The sequence below is a fragment of the Pelmatolapia mariae genome, linkage group LG7 (assembly GCF_036321145.2).
Source record: "Pelmatolapia mariae isolate MD_Pm_ZW linkage group LG7, Pm_UMD_F_2, whole genome shotgun sequence".
Classification (NCBI taxonomy): Eukaryota; Metazoa; Chordata; class Actinopteri; order Cichliformes; family Cichlidae; genus Pelmatolapia; species Pelmatolapia mariae.
Window position 1 is genome coordinate 52,157,276 of NC_086233.1, and position 24,974 is coordinate 52,182,249.

The window sequence follows — 24,974 nt, forward strand, 5'->3', positions numbered from 1 at the left end:
AGTTGCGCCAGAGTGGACCGAGCCCAGGCCCAGAGGCCAGAGGCCTGAGGGCCCCCCACCCCCCTGGAAGGGGCCTGACCGAGCCACGGGCACCAGGCTCTACCAAGTAGCCATCGGGAGTGAGCCGGTACATACCTGAGCACCCAGCCCCGGAGACCAAGAACCACCAACACACCAACGCCTGAGGGCATCAGCCACTGGCAGGGAGTGTGGTGAGATGAGATGGGCCTAAATACCTTGGAGGGCCTGAGCTTGTTCAGCTATTATCACTGGAGATGTGAAAGGTAAGGAAGGTGAATTAGAAGGGCTTCTGTCATCCAGGAAAAAGAAGAATGTTTTTTCTGAGGACTTCTACATAAATGCAACAGTGAACTATCAACCTTACATTGAAAAAAGAGGTTTCATCAAAGCTCCTCTCAGTGAGGAAGAGAAAGATTTCCCCATTGCATACTCCATGGTGATCCATGACAAGATTGAAATGTTTGAGCGGCTTCTACAAGCTGTTTATGCTTCTCAGAACATCTACTGTGTACACATGGACCAGAAATCCTCTGCGATCCTCTGCGTTTACAGAAGATCTGTTTGTGTATGGAGTTGGTGACCTCCCATGGCTCCTGAAACAACAGCACCTGTTTGCAAATAAGTTTGATCCAGAGGTTGATGATGTTGCCATAAGGTGTCTGGAATCAGTCCTGCGTTTCAAAGCTTTAGGCCATGACCCACTGTTCACTCAGGAAAATGTGACCATTGTGTAATACTTACAATGATTTAAAAGTGTCATTTATGATATTCGTGTTATTTAAGAAAATATCATGGCATTGATATGTAGCTTTTGAGATTTTAATAAATTATTATAAAGATTTATATTAAGATTTTTTTTCATTGCCTTTAATAGATAGTGAAGTGACGAGGTAACAGGAAGGCAGAGACATGGAGTGACATGAAGCAAGGGTCCAAAAGCCATGCAGCATTAATAATTGAGCTATGAGAGAGTCCATCTGTTCTCAAAATATTGAGAAACATCGACTAACATATCAGTTATGTAATATGTAAAAGTCTGTGGTTGTTACTGTGCCATTGTTTTCTTGTGTTTTTAATTTTAGGATCAAAATGTTAATGCCTCAGATGCATCTAGACCTCAACCTAACTGAGATATCATGGATGCTCAGTATCAAGACGGACAAGTATTCAAAGTTAAAATAGTTAATGATCAAAAGAGAATGAAGAGTTAATTTGCTTTGGTATGTTTCTTTCGACTTAAGGTGAATATTTCTTCTATGACGTGCCCGTATCAGTACAATGCAATTTTGCTAGACACGTGAATAATGTCTGAAAATTTACAAGTTTGTGTGAATGTATACATATTTTTTTTCAACCTGATATTAAATTTGTAAGTGAATCTTATATGATTTATTGTAAATAGAAATAAAATCTTTTCTAATTGATGCACTCAGTACACCTTGAAACACACCAGCGTGTTATTAACTATCATCCTGAAGATATCATCTGTTTGAATTTGCACTTGTGTATCAGTGACATCAGCACTACTGATGCTGTAAGATGCAATAAGCATAACCTCCCAGGGAATGTTTTTATTGTCTCCGCCTTAGTTTGACACACCTCCCCACGGTGCAGCCTCTCACCATTTCGTTGAACTGTAACCTGCAGTGAAGACAAAGTTACCTGTGTGGCAGTCCCCTTCAAACAAGGATATGAATTTTACAAAGGGTCGTATGTTAAGAGCTCTTTTTCTTATCTTGATGGTTTTGTTCCTTTCTTTCGCTCTTTGGAGAGTTGGCTCTGATGAGCAGTCATCATCATCTGATCTGAAAATACCTCCTCAGTTCTCAGCTGATCTGCCTGGTTGTTCAGCTATTATCACCGGTGAAGTGAAAGGTAAGGAAGGTGAATTAGAAGGGCTTCTGTCATCCAGGAGAAAGAAGAATGTTTTTTCTGAGGACTTCTACATTAATGCAACAGTGAACTGTCAAGCTTACATTGAAAAAAGAGGTTTCATCACAGTTCCTCTCAGTGAGGAAGAGAAAGATTTCCCCATTGCATACTCCATGGTGATCCATGACAAGATTGAGATGTTTGAGCGGCTTCTACGAGCTGTTTATGCTCCTCAGAACATCTACTGTGTACACGTGGACCAGAAATCATCTGCTACATTCAGGCACGCTGTGGCAGCGATTGTTTCATGCTTTCCCAATGTGTTTGTAGCCAGTAAATTAGAAAGAGTGGTATATGCCTCGTGGTTCAGAGTACAGGCAGATCTGAATTGCATGAAAGATCTGCTAAATACTCACATCAACTGGAGGTACCTGCTTAACACCTGTGGGACAGACTTCCCCATTAAAACAAACAGAGAGATGGTGAGGGCACTGAAGTTTCTTAATGGGAGGAACAGCATGGAGTCTGAGGTGACTCCTGGCTACAAGAAAGGTCGTTGGCAGTATCACCACAATATCACAAACAGTGTTATCAAAACAAATGTGAGGAAAAGTGACCCACCAATCAACATCCCCATGTTCTCAGGAAATGCCTACTTTGTAGTCACAAGAGCGTTTGTGGAACATGTGATGGAGGACAGAGAGGTTCAGAAGTTTCTGGAGTGGGAGAAGGACACATACAGCCCTGATGAGCACATCTGGGCCACCCTGCAGAGGATGCCCCCTCTTCCTGGGTCAGTGCCCCAAAATGGGAGGTATGACATGTCAGACATGCTAGCTTTGGCTCGTGCAGTGAAGTGGTGGTATTCAGCAGGAGATATGAATAAGGGAGCCCCATATTACCCATGCACTGGTGTTTACAGAAGAGCTGTTTGTGTGTATGGAGTTGGTGACCTCCCATGGCTCCTGAAACAACACCACCTGTTTGCAAATAAGTTTGATCCAGAGGTTGATGATGTTGCCATAAGGTGTCTGGAATCAGTCCTGCGTTTCAAAGCTTTAGGCCATGACCCACTGTTCACTCAGGAAAATGTGACCATTGTGTAATACTTACAATGATTTAAAAGTGTCATTTATGATATTCGTGTTATTTAAGAAAATATCATGGCATTGATATGTAGCTTTTGAGATTTTAATAAATTATTATAAAGATTTATATTAAGATTTTTTTTCATTGCCTTTAATAGATAGTGAAGTGACGAGGTAACAGGAAGGCAGAGACATGGAGTGACATGAAGCAAGGGTCCAAAAGCCATGCAGCATTAATAATTGAGCTATGAGAGAGTCCATCTGTTCTCAAAATATTGAGAAACATCGACTAACATATCAGTTATGTAATATGTAAAAGTCTGTGGTTGTTACTGTGCCATTGTTTTCTTGTGTTTTTAATTTTAGGATCAAAATGTTAATGCCTCAGATGCATCTAGACCTCAACCTAACTGAGATATCATGGATGCTCAGTATCAAGACGGACAAGTATTCAAAGTTAAAATAGTTAATGATCAAAAGAGAATGAAGAGTTAATTTGGTTTGGTATGTTTCTTTCGACTTAAGGTGAATATTTCTTCTATGACGTGCCCGTATCAGTACAATGCAATTTTGCTAGACACGTGAATAATGTCTGAAAATTTACAAGTTTGTGTGAATGTATACATATTTTTTTTCAACCTGATATTAAATTTGTAAGTGAATCTTATATGATTTATTGTAAATAGAAATAAAATCTTTTCTAATTGATGCACTCAGTACACCTTGAAACACACCAGCGTGTTATTAACTATCATCCTGAAGATATCATCTGTTTGAATTTGCACTGGTGTATCAGTGACATCAGCACTACTGATGCTGTAAGATGCAATAAGCATAACCTCCCAGGGAATGTTTTTATTGTCTCCGCCTTAGTTTGACACACCTCCCCACGGTGCAGCCTCTCACCATTTCGTTGAACTGTAACCTGCAGTGAAGGCAGAGTTACCTGTGTGGCAGTCCCCTTCAAACAAGGATATGTATTTTACAAAGGGTCGTATGTTAAGAGCTCTTTTTCTTATCTTGATGGTTTTGTTCCTTTCTTTCGCTCTTTGGAGAGTTGGCTCTGATGAGCAGTCATCATCTGATCTGAAAATACCTCCTCAGTTCTCAGCTGATCTGCCTGGTTGTTCAGCTATTATCACCGGTGAAGTGAAAGGTAAGGAAGGTGAATTAGAAGGGCTTCTGTCATCCAGGAGAAAGAAGAATGTTTTTTCTGAGGACTTCTACATTAATGCAACAGTGAACTGTCAAGCTTACATTGAAAAAAGAGGTTTCATCACAGTTCCTCTCAGTGAGGAAGAGAAAGATTTCCCCATTGCATACTCCATGGTGATCCATGACAAGATTGAGATGTTTGAGCGGCTTCTACGAGCTGTTTATGCTCCTCAGAACATCTACTGTGTACATGTGGACCAGAAATCATCTGCTACATTCAGGCACGCTGTGGCAGCGATTGTTTCATGCTTTCCCAATGTGTTTGTAGCCAGTAAATTAGAAAGAGTGGTATATGCCTCGTGGTTCAGAGTACAGGCAGATCTGAATTGCATGAAAGATCTGCTAAATACTCACATCAACTGGAGGTACCTGCTTAACACCTGTGGGACAGACTTCCCCATTAAAACAAACAGAGAGATGGTGAGGGCACTGAAGTTTCTTAATGGGAGGAACAGCATGGAGTCTGAGGTGACTCCTGGCTACAAGAAAGGTCGTTGGCAGTATCACCACAATATCACAAACAGTGTTATCAAAACAAATGTGAGGAAAAGTGACCCACCAATCAACATCCCCATGTTCTCAGGAAATGCCTACTTTGTAGTCACAAGAGCGTTTGTGGAACATGTGATGGAGGACAGAGAGGTTCAGAAGTTTCTGGAGTGGGAGAAGGACACATACAGCCCTGATGAGCACATCTGGGCCACCCTGCAGAGGATGCCCCCTCTTCCTGGGTCAGTGCCCCAAAATGGGAGGTATGACATGTCAGACATGCTAGCTTTGGCTCGTGCAGTGAAGTGGTGGTATTCAGCAGGAGATATGAATAAGGGAGCCCCATATTACCCATGCACTGGTGTTTACAGAAGAGCTGTTTGTGTGTATGGAGTTGGTGACCTCCCATGGCTCCTGAAACAACACCACCTGTTTGCAAATAAGTTTGATCCAGAGGTTGATGATGTTGCCATAAGGTGTCTGGAATCAGTCCTGCGTTTCAAAGCTTTAGGCCATGACCCACTGTTCACTCAGGAAAATGTGACCATTGTGTAATACTTACAATGATTTAAAAGTGTCATTTATGATATTCGTGTTATTTAAGAAAATATCATGGCATTGATATGTAGCTTTTGAGATTTTAATAAATTATTATAAAGATTTATATTAAGATTTTTTTTCATTGCCTTTAATAGATAGTGAAGTGACGAGGTAACAGGAAGGCAGAGACATGGAGTGACATGAAGCAAGGGTCCAAAAGCCATGCAGCATTAATAATTGAGCTATGAGAGAGTCCATCTGTTCTCAAAATATTGAGAAACATCGACTAACATATCAGTTATGTAATATGTAAAAGTCTGTGGTTGTTACTGTGCCATTGTTTTCTTGTGTTTTTAATTTTAGGATCAAAATGTTAATGCCTCAGATGCATCTAGACCTCAACCTAACTGAGATATCATGGATGCTCAGTATCAAGACGGACAAGTATTCAAAGTTAAAATAGTTAATGATCAAAAGAGAATGAAGAGTTAATTTGGTTTGGTATGTTTCTTTCGACTTAAGGTGAATATTTCTTCTATGACGTGCCCGTATCAGTACAATGCAATTTTGCTAGACACGTGAATAATGTCTGAAAATTTACAAGTTTGTGTGAATGTATACATATTTTTTTTCAACCTGATATTAAATTTGTAAGTGAATCTTATATGATTTATTGTAAATAGAAATAAAATCTTTTCTAATTGATGCACTCAGTACACCTTGAAACACACCAGCGTGTTATTAACTATCATCCTGAAGATATCATCTGTTTGAATTTGCACTGGTGTATCAGTGACATCAGCACTACTGATGCTGTAAGATGCAATAAGCATAACCTCCCAGGGAATGTTTTTATTGTCTCCGCCTTAGTTTGACACACCTCCCCACGGTGCAGCCTCTCACCATTTCGTTGAACTGTAACCTGCAGTGAAGGCAGAGTTACCTGTGTGGCAGTCCCCTTCAAACAAGGATATGTATTTTACAAAGGGTCGTATGTTAAGAGCTCTTTTTCTTATCTTGATGGTTTTGTTCCTTTCTTTCGCTCTTTGGAGAGTTGGCTCTGATGAGCAGTCATCATCTGATCTGAAAATACCTCCTCAGTTCTCAGCTGATCTGCCTGGTTGTTCAGCTATTATCACCGGTGAAGTGAAAGGTAAGGAAGGTGAATTAGAAGGGCTTCTGTCATCCAGGAGAAAGAAGAATGTTTTTTCTGAGGACTTCTACATTAATGCAACAGTGAACTGTCAAGCTTACATTGAAAAAAGAGGTTTCATCACAGTTCCTCTCAGTGAGGAAGAGAAAGATTTCCCCATTGCATACTCCATGGTGATCCATGACAAGATTGAGATGTTTGAGCGGCTTCTACGAGCTGTTTATGCTCCTCAGAACATCTACTGTGTACATGTGGACCAGAAATCATCTGCTACATTCAGGCACGCTGTGGCAGCGATTGTTTCATGCTTTCCCAATGTGTTTGTAGCCAGTAAATTAGAAAGAGTGGTATATGCCTCGTGGTTCAGAGTACAGGCAGATCTGAATTGCATGAAAGATCTGCTAAATACTCACATCAACTGGAGGTACCTGCTTAACACCTGTGGGACAGACTTCCCCATTAAAACAAACAGAGAGATGGTGACGGCACTGAAGTTTCTTAATGGGAGGAACAGCATGGAGTCTGAGGTGACTCCTGGCTACAAGAAAGGTCGTTGGCAGTATCACCACAATATCACAAACAGTGTTATCAACACAAATGTGAGGAAAAGTGACCCACCAATCAGCATCCCCATGTTCTCAGGAAATGCCTACTTTGTAGTCACAAGAGCGTTTGTGGAACATGTGATGGAGGACAGAGAGGTTCAGAAGTTTCTGGAGTGGGAGAAGGACACATACAGCCCTGATGAGCACATCTGGGCCACCCTGCAGAGGATGCCCCCTCTTCCTGGGTCAGTGCCCCAAAATGGGAGGTATGACATGTCAGACATGCTAGCTTTGGCTCGTGCAGTGAAGTGGTGGTATTCAGCGGGAGATATGAATAAGGGAGCCCCATATTACCCATGCACTGGTGTTTACAGAGGAGCTGTTTGTGTGTATGGAGTTGGTGACCTCCCATGGCTCCTGAAACAACACCACCTGTTTGCAAATAAGTTTGATCCAGAGGTTGATGATGTTGCCATAAGGTGTCTGGAATCAGTCCTGCGTTTCAAAGCTTTAGGCCATGACCCACTGTTCACTCAGGAAAATGTGACCATTGTGTAATACTTACAATGATTTAAAAGTGTCATTTATGATATTCGTGTTATTTAAGAAAATATCATGGCATTGATATGTAGCTTTTGAGATTTAAATAAATTATTATAAAGATTTATTTTAAGACTGTTTTCATTGCCTTTAATAGATAGTGAGGTGACGAGGTAACAGGAAGGCAGAGACATGAAGTGACATGAAGCAAAGGTCCAAAAGCAATGCAGCATTAATACTTAAGCTATGAGAGAGTCCATCTGTTCTCAAAATATTGAGAAACATCGACTAACATATCAGTCATGTAATATGTAAATGTCTGTGGTTGTTACTGTGCCATTGTTTTCTTGTGTTTTTAATTTTAGGATCAAAATGTTAATACCTCAGATGCATCTAGACCTCAACCTAACTGAGATATCATGGATGCTCAGTATCAAGACGGACAAGTATTCAAAGTTAAAATAGTTAATGATCAAAAGAGAATGAAGAGTTAATTTGCTTTGGTATGTTTCTTTCGACTTCAGGTGAATATTTGTATGAGGTGCCCGTATCTGTACAGTATATTGCAATTTCTTAGACACGTGAGTAATGTCTGACAATTTACAAGTTTGTGTGAATGTATATATATATTTTTCAACCTGATATTAAATTTGTGCTTGTGAAACAGTGAATTGGTCACGTACTGTAGGTGAATCTTATATGATTTATTGTAAATAGAAATAAAATCTTTTCTAATTGATGCACTCAGTACACCTTGAAACACACCAGCGTGTTATTAACTATCATCCTGAAAATATCATCTGTTTGAATTTGCACTGGTGTATCAGTGACATCAGCACTACTGATGCTGTAAGATGCAATAAGCATAACCTCCCAGGGAATGTTTTTATTGTCTCCGCCTTAGTTTGACACACCTCCCCACAGTGCAGCCTCTCACCATTTCGTCAAACTGAAACCTGCAGTGAAGACAAAGTCGCCTGTGTGGCAGTCCCCTTCAGACAAGGATATGAATTTTACAAACTGTCGTATGTTAAGAGCTCTTTTTCTTATTTTGATGGTTTTGTTCCTTTCTTTCGCTCTTTGGAGAGTTGGCTCTGATGAGCAGTCATCATCTGATCTGAAAATACCTCCTCAGTTCTCAGCTGATCTGCCTGGTTGTGCAGCTTTTATCACCGGTGAAGTGAAAGGTAAGGAAGGTGAATTAGAAGGGCTTCTGTCATCCAGGAGAAAGAAGAATGTTTTTTCTGGGGACTTCTACATTAATGCAACAGTGAACTGTCAAGCTTACATTGAAAAAAGAGGTTTCATCACAGTTCCTCTCAGTGAGGAAGAGAAAGATTTCCCCATTGCATACTCCATGGTGATCCATGACAAGATTGAGATGTTTGAGCGGCTTCTACGAGCTGTTTATGCTCCTCAGAAGATCTACTGTGTACACGTGGACCAGAAATCCTCTGCGATCCTCTGCGTTTACAGAAGATCTGTTTGTGTATGGAGTTGGTGACCTTCCACGGCTCCTGAAACAACAGCACCTGTTTGCAAATAAGTTTGATCCAGAGGTTGATGATGTTGCCATAAGGTGTCTGGAATCAGTCCTGCGTTTCAAAGCTTTAGGCCATGACCCACTGTTCACTCAGGAAAATGTGACCATTGTGTAATACTTACAATGATTTAAAAGTGTCATTTATGATATTCGTGTTATTTAAGAAAATATCATGGCATTGATATGTAGCTTTTGAGATTTAAATAAATTATTATAAAGATTTATATTAAGATTTTTTTTCATTGCCTTTAATAGATAGTGAGGTGACGAGGTAACAGGAAGGCAGAGACATGGAGTGACATGAAGCAAGGGTCCAAAAGCCATGCAGCATTAATAATTGAGCTATGAGAGAGTCCATCTGTTCTCAAAATATTGAGAAACATCGACTAACATATCAGTCATGTAATATGTAAAAGTCTGTGGTTGTTACTGTGCCATTGTTTTCTTGTGTTTTTTAATTTTAGGATCAAAATGTTAATACCTCAGATGCATCTAGACCTCAACCTAACTGAGATATCATGGATGCTCAGTATCAAGACGGACAAGTATTCAAAGTTAAAATAGTTAATGATCAAAAGAGAATGAACAGTTAATTTGCTTTGGTATGTTTCTTTCGACTTAAGGTGAATATTTCTTCTATGACGTGCCCGTATCAGTACAATGCAATTTTGCTAGACACGTGAATAATGTCTGAAAATTTACAAGTTTGTGTGAATGTATACATATTTTTTTTCAACCTGATATTAAATTTGTAAGTGAATCTTATATGATTTATTGTAAATAGAAATAAAATCTTTTCTAATTGATGCACTCAGTACACCTTGAAACACACCAGCGTGTTATTAACTATCATCCTGAAAATATCATCTGTTTGAATTTGCACTGGTGTATCAGTGACATCAGCACTACTGATGCCATAAGATGCAATAAGCATAACCTCCCAGGGAATGTTTTTATTGTCTCCGCCTTAGTTTAAAACACCTCCTTATTTAATGAAAAAGTGCAGCCTCTCACCATTTCGTTGAACTGTAACCTGCAGTGAAGACAAAGTCACCTGTGTGGCAGTCCCCTTCAAACAAGGATATGAATTTTACAAAGGGTCGTATGTTAAGAGCTCTTTTTCTTATCTTGATGGTTTTGTTCCTTTCTTTCGCTCTTTGGAGAGTTGGCTCTGATGAGCAGTCATCATCTGATCTGAAAATACCTCCTCAGTTCTCAGCTGATCTGCCTGGTTGTTCAGCTATTATCACCGGTGAAGTGAAAGGTAAGGAAGGTGAATTAGAAGGGCTTCTGTCATCCAGGAGCAAGAAGAATGTTTTTTCTGAGGACTTCTACATTAATGCAACAGTGAACTGTCAAGCTTACATTGAAAAAAGAGGTTTCATCACAGTTCCTCTCAGTGAGGAAGAGAAAGATTTCCCCATTGCATACTCCATGGTGATCCATGACAAGATTGAGATGTTTGAGCGGCTTCTACGAGCTGTTTATGCTCCTCAGAACATCTACTGTGTACATGTGGACCAGAAATCCTCTGCAACATTCAAGAAGGCTGTGGCTGCGATAGTTTCATGCTTTCCCAATGTGTTTGTAGCCAGTAAATTAGAAAGAGTGGTATATGCCTCGTGGTTCAGAGTACAGGCAGATCTGAATTGCATGAAAGATCTGCTAAATACTCACATCAACTGGAGGTACCTGCTTAACACCTGTGGGACAGACTTCCCCATCAAAACAAACAGAGAGATGGTGAGGGCACTGAAGTTTCTTAATGGGAGGAACAGCATGGAGTCTGAGGTGACTTCTGGCTCCAAGAAAGGTCGTTGGCAGTATCATCACAATATCACAAACAGTGTTATCAACACAAATGTGAGGAAAAGTGACCCACCAATCAGCAGCCCCATAGTCTCAGGAAATGCCTACTTTGTGGTCACAAGAGCGTTTGTGGAACATGTGATGGAGGACAGAGAGGTTCAGAAGTTTCTGGAGTGGGAGAAGGACACATACAGCCCTGATGAGCACCTTTGGGCCACCCTGCAGAGGATGCCCTCTGTTCCTGGGTCAATGCCCCAAAATGGGAAGTATGACATGTCAGACATGCTAGCTTTGCCTCGGGCAGTGGTCGTATTCAGCAGGAGATATAAATAAGGGAGCCCCATATTACCCATGCACTGGTGTTTACAGAAGAGCTGTTTGTGTGTATGGAGTTGGTGACCTCCCATGGCTCCTGAAACAACACCACCTGTTTGCAAATAAGTTTGATCCAGACGTTGATGATGTTGCCATAAGGTGTCTGGAATCAGTCCTGCGTTTCAAAGCTTTAGGCCATGACCCACTGTTCACTCAGGAAAATGTGACCATTGTGTAATACTTACAATGATTTAAAAGTGTAATTTGTGATATTCGAGTTATTTAAGAAAATATCATGGTATTGATATGTAGTTTTTGAGATTTAAATAAATTAGTATAAAGATTTATATTAAGATTTTTTGTTATTGCCTTTAGCAGAATGTGATTTGAGGAGATACCAGGAAGGCAGAGAGCTGGAGTGGTCGCATAAAGCCAAGCAGCATTAACAACTGAGCAATGAGTTAATCTTTCTCAAAATATTGAGAAACATCTAAAATGCGAGTCATGTAATATGTAAAAGCCTGTGGTTGTTACTGTGCTATTGTTTTCTAGATTTACATAAAATGTTTTTGGGGTTTTATTTTTGCCTTTAGTGAGTTAAAAAGATTATAAGAATGTAGGGAGGTGTTGTAACAAAGCAAAGGGGTCTAATGCCTTGCTCTTTCAACAACTATGATGAATTAGATGTTTTTCAGATTAGCAATAATTTATACCAAAATGTCAGTCATGTAAATGTAAAATCCAGTGGCTGTCACTGTTCCTTGTCATTTTTGTTACTTCTTTTAAGCCTTCTCGGTGAGCTGTTAATAGTTTCATGTCAGTGAAACCTGTAATTGCAGTGCCATCTAGTGGAGCCCAAGTATGGCAGAAGAGACACGCAAAGGTGAAAAACATTGCTTAAAGTATGTCTATTAAACTTTCACTACAGATCATTTGAAATTCAAATCTTTTCAAGTGTATTGTATTTTTATTGCATTTAAACAGAGGTTTCTCTAATTTTGTCCTTGCAATTACTAGGTAGTTAACTCAGCTCACATTGTCTCAAGCAAAAGTTTTAACCTAACTGAAAGCACATTTATTGCAAAACTAATGCATTAGGCTACATTTGTATTTCCATATAGACAATTAATAGCTGAGTGCACATTGCCTTGTGTTTTTGTTCTTGTAAATTCTCATTTCCTGTTAAACATACCTTTGACCACTATAGAACTATTGTAATGCAAAAACTATCTTGTTATTCCTGAAAACTTTGCATTAAAAAAAAAAAAATTAAAACTAATAATAACAACAAGAGAAGCTACAAAGCAATCAGAATGGATCCATGGCTTTACTTTGAAGAAAATGAGAAAATAGAGACCTACATCCTTGGTTCAGATAGTTTGTGTGTTCACCCTCAACAAGCAAAAACAGTACATTCAAGTGAGGGGCCAAAAAACAAAAAAAGATAGAAAAAAAAATAAAATAAAAACAATTTGATTTACTTTCCCCAGACAGGATTTTAACAGAGAACATCAGCAGTGAACAGTGAACAAGATGCCATTAAACGTGTTCTATCCAATGCCACTCAGTGAGTCAGTGACCTAACACGCAGTTTAAAATCAGATCCATCATAAAAATATATTAATTTATTTCCTTTGACACCTTTTGAATATAAATATATAATTTTAAATGTAATAAAGTAGAACATGCATCAACCACTTGTAACAAGAGTGCCTCAAATAGTGTACATACACCAGTAGCTACAGGGAAACCAATGCGCTTAGTTTGACATGAGATACAGGAGTAAATAAAAAAGGATTAAAACGTTTATGACAGCATGTGGACGAAGTGCTGCAGATCAAACTGGTTGACACAGAAATGCAGCAAAAAACAAAAAACTTCCAACATGTAACAGGCAGCATCATTTCAAAAAGGCACTTTCTTGATGCAAAGAAGCCTCGAGTCCCATCACCCAGAAAACAAACATGAATGGCTGCAGTCCTCAACATTCTTCACTGTTCCCCTTCCACGCCTCGAAGCGTGAGCCAGGTCATTCCGAGACAGTAGCAGCTGCGCTCTCCGCTTTGCCGTGCATGTCCTGATCGATTCTGCAGACAGATTTAGTGGTCATTAAAACACCATCAAAATAAGATTTTTTGGTGTCAGGGTTATTTCTATACACAGGAATGTATAAAAATGATCAGACTCACAAGACCAATTTGCCCAATAATAAACATTTAAAACGCAAAAATATATTCAAATCCCAATTTGCATATATTATATATACACATGTATATATAATTTGCATACATGCAACGTCTTAAAATGTCTGATCAGTACCAGCTGTATTGTTACAAGTTTCCTGTTTCCATTGAAAAGTGAAAAATTTCTACTTTGGCTTCTACTTCAGCAGTAAAAATATTTTTAATACTGCCAGAAAAGCATTTGTCTTGCTGAATACCATTTCTATCCAAGCGGTCATTACCGAATCAATAATTAGCAGAATATTAAGACTGAAAGACGTGGCAATTACCAAAAATCAGCGGGCAGCGGGTAAGCAGTGAGTCATGCAAAGAGCTGTGAGAGTGAACAAACCGTGTGTTCAGTGAGAGCCAGTTACTAAACCATGTGAGGACACGGCTGCAGTGCAACCAAAAACCACAGTGACTAAGGCCAGCTACTTCCTTACTTGACCCCATTCATTTGTACACACGAACAAACTTACCAAACATCAACCTCCTCAAAATACGAGCCTGTTTTTCACAAGATAAATGCGAGTAAGTGCAACTTAATGCCCTGGCTTTTTTTTTTCTTTTTTTTTTACCTCAACAAGCAGCAACACATTCAGCTTCTTCGAAACCTTATCTTCATATAGCATGTGAAGTTATGACTTGTGACAGCTAGTATGAGCTGTGAGCAAAGCTCTGCGACTTAAAAGAAAACAAGCAAAAACTATAAAGTGCTGAAAACAATTTTAAGGTAGCTGATATACTTTGAGGTAATAAATGTAAATGCAATAGCTTTTTTGGGGGATGATCTTCACAAAAGTTAAATAGAAAATCTATTTAACTGGTTAATCACCAAGTCACCTAAAATGTACTCTCAATCTGTTAATTAGGAAGGTAAATCCTGAATCAAATCAGATGAACATGTGGGGCGTTGAAGAGGAAAGCTGTTGATTCGGGACAAGCAGTAACTGGAAATCATCCAACTATGAAAATGAAAGAAAGTTAGGTGTCTTGGTGCATTTCTGAAAGCCAACTCATCATTTTTCTGTTAGTTTTATGAAATGCAGAAGATGCGGAAGCTGACCCTGGGTGAAAGTGCATATACCTTTTACGGCTTTTCCTATTTTTTTCCTCGTCAAACCTTAAGAAGGGGGCAGGGAAATCGGGTTAGGCAGAAGAAGAAACACACAGCCGACAGCAACCGCACATCCAAAAGAGAAAAACATTTTACTGAGTTTCACTGAGTCAAGATGAGTTATTTGTGCTGCCTTTTTAAATGCCGTGACGATACAAGATTTGTCACGTGCAGAGCCTCAAAGAAGAAGACAGTATGAGTAATTTGTAGTGCAGCTCAATAATTATGCATATTAGCAAAGAAATGAAGACTACGATATTTAACAGCAGCTTATAGAATATTTACAAAACAACAACCTAAGCTGTGTATACACTGGAAGCAATATGTAGTGACGTGGCAACGTTTTTGCCATTGTAATATGGGATCATGCATATATAATAATAATAATGCTTATGGGCTTTGGGCAGACTGTATCTCCTCTATAATGATGCGGTGTGCACATTTAGGTCAGTGGGATACAGCTAACTTACAGACACAGACATCAGTGCTACAAACAACATACTTACTGTTTGATACAATCTGGTATGGACACATACTCCATTGGAACCAGGTCAGCAAGGTCTGACAAGCTGTACACGTACTTGATTTTCTGACTAAATTTGGAGCTGTGAAAAAGAAATCAGAAACATTCAGAATAAAGAGATTACACCACGAATGTCTTTGATTTGTTATTACATTTTTAATATTACAGTTACCTTATGAAAGGTTTGGTGAGTGCCAGCAGGGTGCGAATAAACCAAGAGGGGTGTACGATTATCAAGGATTTCAGGTTCTTCCGTAGCCTGTACAGAAGAGTGAGGACAGGTGTTACCATCTGATGCTTATTTGTCTGAAGTGACCCAAATATCTATGTTCTCATATTATCTGTCTTTTAAAAACCAGTTTTCCAAGTTGTGCAACTCGCTCACCTCCTATCAATCTGCTGATAGCACTTTCTAAGCCAGCCAACAGTTGGCATCTTCTTCCGAGAGGTCGCCCCGTTTAAATACACAATCATATAGTTCTCAGCAACCAAAAGCTCCAGTGTGCCAATGACGTACCTGAAACAAGAATATCCCATCAGACACAGCTCTCTAAAATGTGTGATGGAACTAAATTTCAAATAAAAACTCACTTGAATAAATTCTCCATGATGTATCTGTAATTTGGCTGATTGCTCTCCGGCATAAAGCACACAGCAAACACAATTATGGCATTCAAACCGTCTCCATAGTAACCTGCAATGAGAGATTCAAACGCCACAAAGTCATTTTTAATATTAAAAAAAAGAAAAAGGAATTCATACTGTGAATACACACAAGCTGATCGAATCATGTCAAACGTGTAATACAGTTTAATTATCCTGCATTCATCCGCTGCTGCTACCAAAGAACCGATCGGATAAAATATGAGCCAATCATACATTTTTTTTGGCTTACTGTGTCTATAACATTAATTAGCATGCCATTTGTTCTTTGCTCTGGTGGGAGGAGCCAGACTATGGCTTTGATTGTGTCATCACTGGATTTAACCGTTAATGAAGCCATAATCTTGTGAATCTACGTTTTGTAAAAGTGTAACCTCTGTGATGAAAGCTTTTTAAGCCTCAAGCTGGGCCAGATATACCTAAGTGTCTTTGTTGTCAGATTTCACCGATGACTCTATAAATGTAGTTTTCATGTCCTGGCTGCCGCTGAAATTAAGATTAGGAATCACTCATAATTTATTTAGAGAGGGCCTTAAAAATAAGACTTCTAATAAGTACAGTGAGATGCTGTCAAATTGTATGTAAAGTTTCAAGACTTGCTACTAGAGGTACTTCAATGGTACTGGCCTCCATGGCTGATGACTCTCTTGTAAGGTTCAATGGCCTTCATGTCCACTCTGTGTTCCTGGTCTCCAATACGAAGCATCTTCCAGCGTCGACTGTCTTCCCTCTCCTCTGAGGCCGAATACTCGTGAACTGACTCCACGCCTTTCTGTAGTAGTTCTGTGGGTTTTGGCTTAGGAAGATCATCTGAAGGAGAAGAGGCAAGTTAAACTAACAACTTGAATGCTGCAAACTTAGCACATGATTCAAATCAGATTCTTTTTGATCAAATGTGATACAATTTTGAGATCACTCGATAATTCGTATTTTAACTTTCAAATCATATGCACATTTATTTCCTTGCTTTAATCTTGTGTATCTTGAGGGATGTTCTTTCTCTGAATCAACACCAACATTCACATCCTCAATTCCATATGCCCACTTCACTTTTTCTGGGGAGAAAATTCATAATTTCCTGTGGGAAAGCAAAACACACTGCTACTGTAGAGTGCTGCATTTGCTCAAATGCCCAAGGATATCTGAGGATCGTTTGTAAGATTTACAGTATAGCTGCATGATGTGCAGAATGTCAAGTTCATCATGATGCAGACATCAAGGAAAGTACTCACATGATCACATGATATCAAGCATGCAACAAGCAAATCAAAACTTATGAAACCGTGAGATTAAATCAAACGGACAAACTTGAGTGTGTTTTCTGTGAAGAGGACCAAAATGTTCTTAATTTAATTTTATTCTAATTGTCTGGTCTCATGTCTTGTCTGATTTTGGAACAATATAACTTAATACAAGCTTAATTTAAGTTTTATGCTTAAGGCATTTACTCTTTTATTACTGTGTTAAGCAACTGTGACAAATCAATTTTCGTACAGAGATCAATGAAGTTATCTTGTTCCAGTAGTTATTCTCTGAAATTTGAATGCTTTTAAATTGTGACTCACTGAATAACTGATAATCAAACAGGACAAAATGGCCAACAATTTCACCATTAAGTGATAACCTGCTATTGTTTACTCAAACAAGAACAATTGAAAGAAAGGGGGAGGGGAATCAAATATATTAAGTAAAAATGAAAGGGTATGAAATATGGTGGGGAGGAACAAACCAAACCAAAAAAAAAGAACAAAAAACCAAAAAAACGTCTTGATTTGTTTGAAAAATAAAAGACAGCTGTCCAAAAGATCTTACCACAAGGAACAGAGAAACCTGTTGCTGGCCTGCAGCCTGTTTCCAGGCAGAGAATGGAAACAATTCTTCCAAGTGAAAAAGAGGAAGGCAGCAGTGTGGAAACAAAAAACAACAAAGCATATTTTAACCACACTGCAGGCAGTCAGCTGCCTAAGCAAACCTGTAAAAAAAATACAGGAAGAAAAATGCACATGGACGCAAGAACCCAGAAATTAAAAAAAAAAAAAAAAGACTGGAGAACTTCTGTATGTTGTGAAAATAACATCCCAATTAGACCTCATCTAAAAGATGACATTTAACATCTGCCTTTAAATAAGCAAAGTGAAACAATGAGGGTTAAAGGATTCTACCAGAAGTACCAGACCAATATTTTTAATTATATAAAATTCCTACCTTCCCATTCAAATTCATTGCTGTTGTCCGAGGGCGTGTCCATGTCACTGAGGTCTAGCTCTGTGCTTTCATCCAGCTCGTCAGAGAGAAGAGAACCTTCACTGCGGTCAAGAGTGAGACTGATGTCTGGAGCTGCAAGTTTTTTCTTAGTCTTCTTGCCATGGTTCACTGCGTAGCCTAGGGTAGGATGCCAAATCAATAATGATTATACGGTCTACTGTGAGAACAGCTTTTTGAAAGGTTCAAGCTTTTTCAGGTCAGAGATAACACAGTGATTACATGTGGTGAGCAGTTCTTTTCTGGTGCGTCTCTTATTTAAGTAGAGATTGGAATCATGGGTTGGTAGGAAGAGGCGTTTTAACCTATTGCATAGGCAGTATTCTTGTTGGTACTTTTTTTAATGTGTGTGTGCATCATATGCTGTAATACTAAAAGCTATGGAATAACCTTTTGCTGATAATAAACTCTTTAAAGATCATTTTCAACTAAAAATGAATGCAGGGCTTTTTATTTTGACAGTATTTTTAATGTGCAGTCTTACCAGCTTTCCTTATAAAAGAAATTATAAAAACTTTCTACTGCTAATACCAAAAATGATCTATTTTAAATTGGTATTTAAAGACAGAAACGGAAGAGCAAATTTAAGAATTGGTGGGGGGAAAATATCCAAAAATAGTTAGAAATATGCACTAAAATATGCTATAAAAATTCTTTTTTGAAACTGGCTCAGAGAAATTAGTCCATGTATTCATACTGGGGAAATTAAACTACTGTAATGCTCTATTTGGCAGATTATCCAAATCATCAGTAGCTTGTTCAGAATGCAGCCAGAACCTTCACACATACTTGTAAATTTGAACACATTACCCAAATTTTGAAGTGCCCCCAGTTCAGTACAGAATTAACTTTAAAATCCTTCTATTAGTTCATAAAGCCCTCAATGGTTTGGCTCAACAGTAGATCTCTGACTTCCTCAGTATCTATAACCCAATTAGACCTCTCAGGCCATCAGGTGCAGACATTTTAATGGTTCTAAACATCTTGGATATTTGGCACACAGAGGGAGCAGATGGGGATCGAACCACCAACTATCTGATTAGTAGGTTAGCCTGCTCTACCACCTGGCTGTAGCTCAGCACACAGTGTGTGTGAGTGTGTGTGTTACCTTGTATTTCTTTGTCAAGCCTTTTTTTGTTTTCATCTTTTATGACATTGAGTTTACATATAATGAAATGTGCTATATGAATAAAATTTAAATTGACATTAACAATAATGTTTATATACTAATAACAAAAAGGAAATCTCTTTTCCAAATTTCTATAGCAATGAAAGCAGAACTGACAATGCCAGGGATAATGAGTACTAAAGTATTCAATCAGCTCCAGAGCCAGTTTAATACTGTGCTTTGGCACTTCACAGAGCTTGTTTATGAAAAAATACTTTCTGAAGTTCAGCCAAGCTTGACTGCTACAGAAATCAAGTGCCACTTTCAACATTTATAGTCTTTTAAAATGGAAATTTTGGTTTCAGCGAACATCATTCCACTGCAGCTTGGCAAAGAAAAGAATACCTGAGAGTAGGGCTAGGCGATATGGCCTAAAATCCATATATCGTGCGGTAACGATATATCGCGATATATTCTTTTCTTCTGTATAACGCATTTTACACACTATAAGGCACACTTAAAATCCTTTAATTTTCTCAAAAATCGACAGTGTGCCTTATGTATGAATTCTGGTTGTGCTTACTGACCTCGAACCGATTTTATGTGGTACACGGCGCGCAGAAATCTGTCAAAAATGTTTCAGTACGACTTTGGTACGCTACGAAGTCGCACCGCTTGATGGATTGCCGGAGCATTACGGCTGCCATAGTCAGGAGCCTTGCGGAGTAATCTGGGTCCTGAATGCACATGAATGGAAGAGCAACCAGTATTCTCTTTTAACTTCCATATGGCCATGTGCATTTTAAAATGCAAGAACTTTGTTCTTCAGTGTTCTGTTTTTGACTGTAGCAATGCAAAGAACAGTATTGTGTTTTCATTACCAGAGTTTCCTGCCTCAGAAGCTTCTGCAAAAAGCTCATCTTCAAGCTCCTCTTCCTCTGGGAGGGGCCTAACATTCATACAAAAGATAATGATACATTCAGCAGAGTCACGGTTAATGGGACTTTGAAAAACCCAAACATGTGATGCAAAGCTATGAAGCATGATTTAAGTGTGATTGAGACAGTACCGTGGAAAGTCCTCATCCTGCCACTCTTCCTTAAGTTCAACTCCTTCCATTCTGAGGCGGGCTTCTGTTGTGGCAACTGACTCTTGACGTTCAAGGCTGGGAATGAAAAGAGGAAAAAGGTTGAACAATCTGTTATGGTTAACAATCTCTAACTGCTCGATTGTTGTCTTGCACTTGAAAATGTATCAAGATCAGGAGGAGGGCAAGCGGAAATTATCTGTGAAATCCAAACGTGTAATTGGGCATCTTAAAACAGTGACTTGTTTAGTCTTAAAATGATTAAGGGGAAAATGCAGACACACTCCTGATGTGCTGAAAGTAAGGCAATTTTTGTCCTTGGGCTAATACATCATCAATTAAAATCTTCAAAAAGTCAGTGTATAATAGGTACACTTGGCTACACAAAAGCACATGAGCATACACTGTACGAATAAAGAAGGAAGAACATCTGCCATAATAACTGGATTTATTCGAAACAAATCAATTTGATTTTAAATTAATAAACTGACAAGGAATTTTACTTAAGCTATACTAATGCAAAAGGTACCCAACAAACCCAAAAAACAAAACAGTCCTCTAATACTCAAAATGCTGCCAACTTACAGAATCAATATATGTTTACAGGTCTGTAGGTCCAAAATAAGGGTTGGCATTTTTGAGTAATTTTTGACCCCCAAGAACTGTAAGGAGGTGAAAAATATCTTTGACCCTTACAATGAAGGCACCAGAGCCTGCAAGTATTGATTCACCCACCAATATTACTTATAATTGCAAAACTAAAATCTTCTTTACATATCACTACTATGCAGTGTCACATTCATGTTTATTAAAGGAAAAAAAAATATCTAAAATATTGAACTCATAAAATAACCAACTATTGGTATTGATCCTAAAAATCCTATATCTGTCAGGCTACATTTTCATTGCCAACAAAGTAGAGCAACTGTAAAGTGTGGGGTAAAAAGATTATGGAGATAAAAGCATGTTTTTAGACTGTATATTCAATATTGTGGCTTTTAATGATTAAAGCAACCTAAAAGGAAGCTTATCCTCATTGCCTGTGTTTTCAATTAATAAAATGTCTTAACATGAGACAAAAGTAATCATATGAAACAGATGTTTGAAAATCTCGGTTTCAGCTTGCAAGTGACAACTTAATCAGAACAGTAGCTTCTTAAAAAGCTTACAAGCTTGTGCTAAGGGCTTAGTTTATAAACCGACTGCTCACCAGTGCAGACCAATGGTATCTGTATCCATGTTGTACCAAGCTCCCTTTGATGCATTAATCATATACACTGCGGTATTTGTACTTCCAGACACACAAACATTCTGGGCATTTCAGTACTCAACATTTCATAATATGTCAGTTTAGCTGTCTACTTGTACATGGTGCTAATCCTCACATTACATCTGAAATCCGACTGCTACAGGAATGTAGTTTCCTGAGAGGGAACCATTGCAATCAATGCAAATGGAAGCATATAGAAAGAAATTAGCTACATTAAAAAGTCAAAAGGAAAAGATGACAGAAATTTTAAAGGTGTAATTATTACACTGAGCATAATAGAGAACTGAATTAATATGGATATCAGTGGGGGATGGTTCAACTATGGAAAAACTTTAAAGATGCAATGCTAATTTGTTTAAATAAAGCTCAAGGCAAAATTAAATGTGTTACCAGTTAAGAAGTCATTTTTCATATTCATAATTTCAACATAAATGAAACAAATACAAGATTATTGTAAGATTATCATTCTATCTACATTTGTTTTTGCTGCGTTTTTCTGTTTTAGTTATGTGAAGGGTTGAAGTCTGTTACCATTCTTTATAGCTCCCTCCAAGTTAATATTCACAATACTTAGTTAAAAAAGCCCTCAGAGGTGCAGAGCAAAGTGCACTAATGTCTATAAGTAGAGAAAACTTTCAATTTCACATCTTAACAAGTTCAAAAGTTAGGCAAACCTTTGTAAATGACCAGCTTGGCTAAACTGAAACATGCTCCTGAATTAGTTTTGGGATGGCTGGTTTCCAACAGTTTCTGGCAAGATGTTGAAAAAGACTATTTTTAGAGCAAAATACCAGTGCTACAAAGACGGAGATTAACTCTGAGGTTAAATGATGACATTTTCGGAAGTTAACTCCTGGACAAGCAAATTTTCAAGATTATTGCAAAAAAAGGTAAAATAATAAATTAAAAACACACCTATAAGTACAATGTTTTAGAGCTTGAGTATCCACGTCATGTGAAGTTGCTTATTTTTTCCTGCATGAAAAAAACTTTACTGACAAATAGCTAATAAGAGAAATGGAATGAAGACACAAGAGTGATTGACTCCCAGTACGCAATATTTATTGACAATAATGGTTAAGGATAGGTGGCTTGTCAATTCTGAAATCCATAGCTTCGACACATCCTTCTGCAGAGGACCAGTGTTGTGCTAAAAAGTGACTCCTGATTTTTCCATGTTCCTTTTTTAATATGTCAATGAATTTTTAATGTCAATGAGACTTCCTACCTGAATAAATAAAAGAATATATAAAAAAAAACTGATTTCAGCTTCTACCCTATGACAGGGATGCTTTTCTGGCTGAAAATGACTTCATTCATACATGTCTGAGATATATTTCACAGACTGTAGGCCAATGATACAACGCTCTTTGGCACACCACCGGAGCCTATCCCAACTGACACAGGGCCGTCAGACTACGCTATAACCAATACAAAGGCAGACAAGCAAACACAGTCACATGTGACTGTCGGTGAACCACCGACAAAACTATCGTTTGACTCTGGGAGAGACTAACCCATATCTGTGCTAATTTTCTCATAGTTTGCTTCTATGTAAGGAAAACACAAAAATGTCTAAATACACACCTTCCAGTGGCTCCAGCTGGTGAGCGTGGTTGGGGAACGCTCACCGGGGTAGAGCTTTTTCCTCGTTGCTTCTGCACATTGTCTGGAGTCTTCCTTTCCTGTGGCGTACCGCTTGTTTTGGTTAGACTGTCTTGAAACTCCTCTTCGCCCTTTTCTCCAGCAGAAGCTGTGCTATTTTGCAATTCGTCTGTTTCCTCGTCATCGCCTTCTCCCGATACACCGGATGATGACGGGCTGGAAGTCTGTCTGTTTCCCAAATCATCAAGAGTCCTCCTGGGTGTGACAGTATCTGGGCTGCTATTGTTCAAATTCATATCACTTACACCCTTCAGCACCGCTTCACTCTCAATCACATCCGATGCCATAAGTTTCTCCGGTTGTCCCGGTGGTACAGCAGATCAGAGTTAAAGAGTCTGACCGTGAAATGCTTTAATCACCGTTCAGCTCCTTGACCAAATCAACCAGAAAGAAAAATCTGACTTACACAACTTCTTTGGAAGTTTGTGGCTAACAGGATAGCTCTCGTCTGCTGTACAGCTAGCCCAGAGACGTGGCGTTAGCAGCTAGCTATGCCAACTAACAGCATATCTCATTAACCAAACAGTGTCAAATATCACGCGAAGTCTACAGATAGTCACCTTTTCTAAACGCGTCGCGGTGTTAACTAAAGAGTCCTATAGAGTTCTAGCTTTGCACAAGCATAGGTGCGCAGTTATCCTACTTATCAGTTTCCTTCCTTCCTTCCTCCAAGTCCAGAGGGCTCTCCGGTGGACGTAACACATTCAGTCAGGCTAGCTTTGGAGCTAGCAAAGTTTAGCTACGACAAAACAAGCTTTGTATTCCAATTAACGCCGTCTATGAGCTAAAAAAAAAAGAAGAAGAAATAATTCGGCAGTTATCAACTACAGCTCAATGTAAAGACAGTCTTTTCTTGGACCCATGTTAAATACAAAGACTATTTCCTTTTAATTTGCCCACACACGAGCCTCGGCAACTAAACGGCAGAAGTTAACTGTTTGCTAACAACGCCTAGCTCTATCATGTACATGCATACAGTTTATGGTCAGCGGAGTTGCCAGTTGTGTTTCCTGCAGGTTCTTTGGCATAAACGACACAGTTCGTGGTCACGTGTGATTTATGAATTTATTTTTTGTGTGCAAACACACAAAAGCACGCTAAATTTCATTAAAATGTAATTGTGGTGCACTGTAAGCTTTTCTTTTAACTGCCCCGCTGTGACCACGAGTTGCATAATGATATTCTATTTTCAAAACTGAAACTTCTTTTTGAGTGTCCCACATAAAATAAAGTTAGCAAAATGTAGATTAAAAAGTATATAATAATAATAATGATAAAAAACAAAACAACGCAATATACCTAAAGAGTTAATCGCTCAGACTGCTCTGGTCCGTGGAAAACGAGCAAATCTGGCACCCCTAATAGCAACGGTCCTTCCATGAGCCGCAGAAGTGTCTTTACCCTAGCAAGCTTCACTGCCCTCTGCTGATACTGGAAACATACAAATGACAAGGTAGAGACTACACAGTCTGGTTCACACACGTCTCTAATCCAGCTCTGTTGTCCAAATTGTATTTTTTGCTTTCATCTTGCTACCCATTAGTGATTCGTGCAGCAGTGGGTTAAAGGTTAAAAACCGCAACGTGTTGATTTCGTGTAATGGTTTATACCAATGGTTTATACTAGGAATTGCACTGTTCTCTCTTATAGTGGGAAGTAACTGCTAGTTATTTGGTAAAGCCAAAGTATTTTTTTTTTTTTACTTTTTGTTTTTATTCACTTTATTTAATAAGCATTAATGACGCTGTGTCTGAAAAGGCAACACTGTAAAAAAAAAAAAGAGCTTGTGTTATGATAGATTTCATTACATTAGGGCATTAACATTTATACCTAATCTAGCAAATAATCTCTTAGCTAATAAGGTTACACAAATAAGTAACTCTGAGCGCAATTCATTTTAAAAAAAGATATGTAATCGGATTAT

The 24,974-nt window shown here is 38.6% G+C and overlaps 4 protein-coding genes and 1 pseudogene across 5 annotated transcripts; 4 read left to right on the plus strand and 1 right to left on the minus strand.

The window, feature by feature from the left end:
- The first annotated feature begins 1,838 nt into the window (after nt 1-1,838).
- On the plus strand, nt 1,839-2,999 carry LOC134632409 (beta-1,3-galactosyl-O-glycosyl-glycoprotein beta-1,6-N-acetylglucosaminyltransferase 3-like). The gene has a single exon (XM_063481113.1). It carries the CDS (start codon nt 2,067-2,069, stop codon nt 2,997-2,999), a length of 933 nt encoding a protein of 310 aa, XP_063337183.1. The 5' UTR covers nt 1,839-2,066.
- A 1,080-nt stretch (nt 3,000-4,079) lies between these two features.
- On the plus strand, nt 4,080-5,240 carry LOC134632410 (beta-1,3-galactosyl-O-glycosyl-glycoprotein beta-1,6-N-acetylglucosaminyltransferase 3-like). Its single transcript, XM_063481114.1, has one exon. It carries the CDS (start codon nt 4,308-4,310, stop codon nt 5,238-5,240), a length of 933 nt encoding a protein of 310 aa, XP_063337184.1. The 5' UTR covers nt 4,080-4,307.
- A 1,080-nt stretch (nt 5,241-6,320) lies between these two features.
- On the plus strand, nt 6,321-7,481 carry LOC134632411 (beta-1,3-galactosyl-O-glycosyl-glycoprotein beta-1,6-N-acetylglucosaminyltransferase 3-like). Its single transcript, XM_063481115.1, has one exon. It carries the CDS (start codon nt 6,549-6,551, stop codon nt 7,479-7,481), a length of 933 nt encoding a protein of 310 aa, XP_063337185.1. The 5' UTR covers nt 6,321-6,548.
- Nucleotides 7,482-10,212: 2,731 nt separating this feature from the next.
- Nucleotides 10,213-11,368, plus strand: LOC134632412 (beta-1,3-galactosyl-O-glycosyl-glycoprotein beta-1,6-N-acetylglucosaminyltransferase 3-like; annotated as a pseudogene).
- A 1,070-nt stretch (nt 11,369-12,438) lies between these two features.
- bnip2 (BCL2 interacting protein 2) lies at nt 12,439-24,003 on the minus strand. 2 transcript variants are annotated; one of them, XM_063479637.1, is made up of 11 exons: nt 22,973-24,003; nt 20,098-20,193; nt 19,910-19,977; nt 17,864-18,040; nt 16,286-16,468; nt 15,587-15,689; nt 15,381-15,512; nt 15,168-15,254; nt 14,979-15,077; nt 14,443-14,478; nt 12,439-13,217 (listed from the first exon to the last, which is right to left on the minus strand). In XM_063479637.1, exons 1-11 carry the CDS (start codon nt 23,335-23,337, stop codon nt 13,160-13,162), a joined length of 1,404 nt encoding a protein of 467 aa, XP_063335707.1. In that variant the 5' UTR covers nt 23,338-24,003; the 3' UTR covers nt 12,439-13,159. The 2 variants fall into 2 exon arrangements, with proteins under 2 accessions (XP_063335707.1, XP_063335708.1); XM_063479638.1 differs by lacking the exon at nt 14,443-14,478 and having other exon boundaries at nt 22,973-24,002.
- Nucleotides 24,004-24,974: the final 971 nt, after the last annotated feature.

Excerpts from the sequence above, each read along its gene's own strand:
- LOC134632409 (XM_063481113.1), top strand. The coding sequence starts at position 2,067 with ATGGTGATCCATGACAAGATTGAGATGTTTGAGCGGCTTCTACGAGCT.
- LOC134632410 (XM_063481114.1), top strand. The coding sequence starts at position 4,308 with ATGGTGATCCATGACAAGATTGAGATGTTTGAGCGGCTTCTACGAGCT.
- LOC134632411 (XM_063481115.1), top strand. The coding sequence starts at position 6,549 with ATGGTGATCCATGACAAGATTGAGATGTTTGAGCGGCTTCTACGAGCT.
- bnip2 (XM_063479637.1), bottom strand. The coding sequence starts at position 23,337 with ATGGCATCGGATGTGATTGAGAGTGAAGCGGTGCTGAAGGGTGTAAGT. Across the intron at positions 19,978-20,097 it reads CAGGATGAGGACTTTCCACG|GCCCCTCCCAGAGGAAGAGG; the intron begins GTACTGTCTCAA and ends TATGAATGTTAG. Across the intron at positions 15,255-15,380 it reads TATCAGCAGATTGATAGGAG|GCTACGGAAGAACCTGAAAT; the intron begins GTGAGCGAGTTG and ends TCTTCTGTACAG.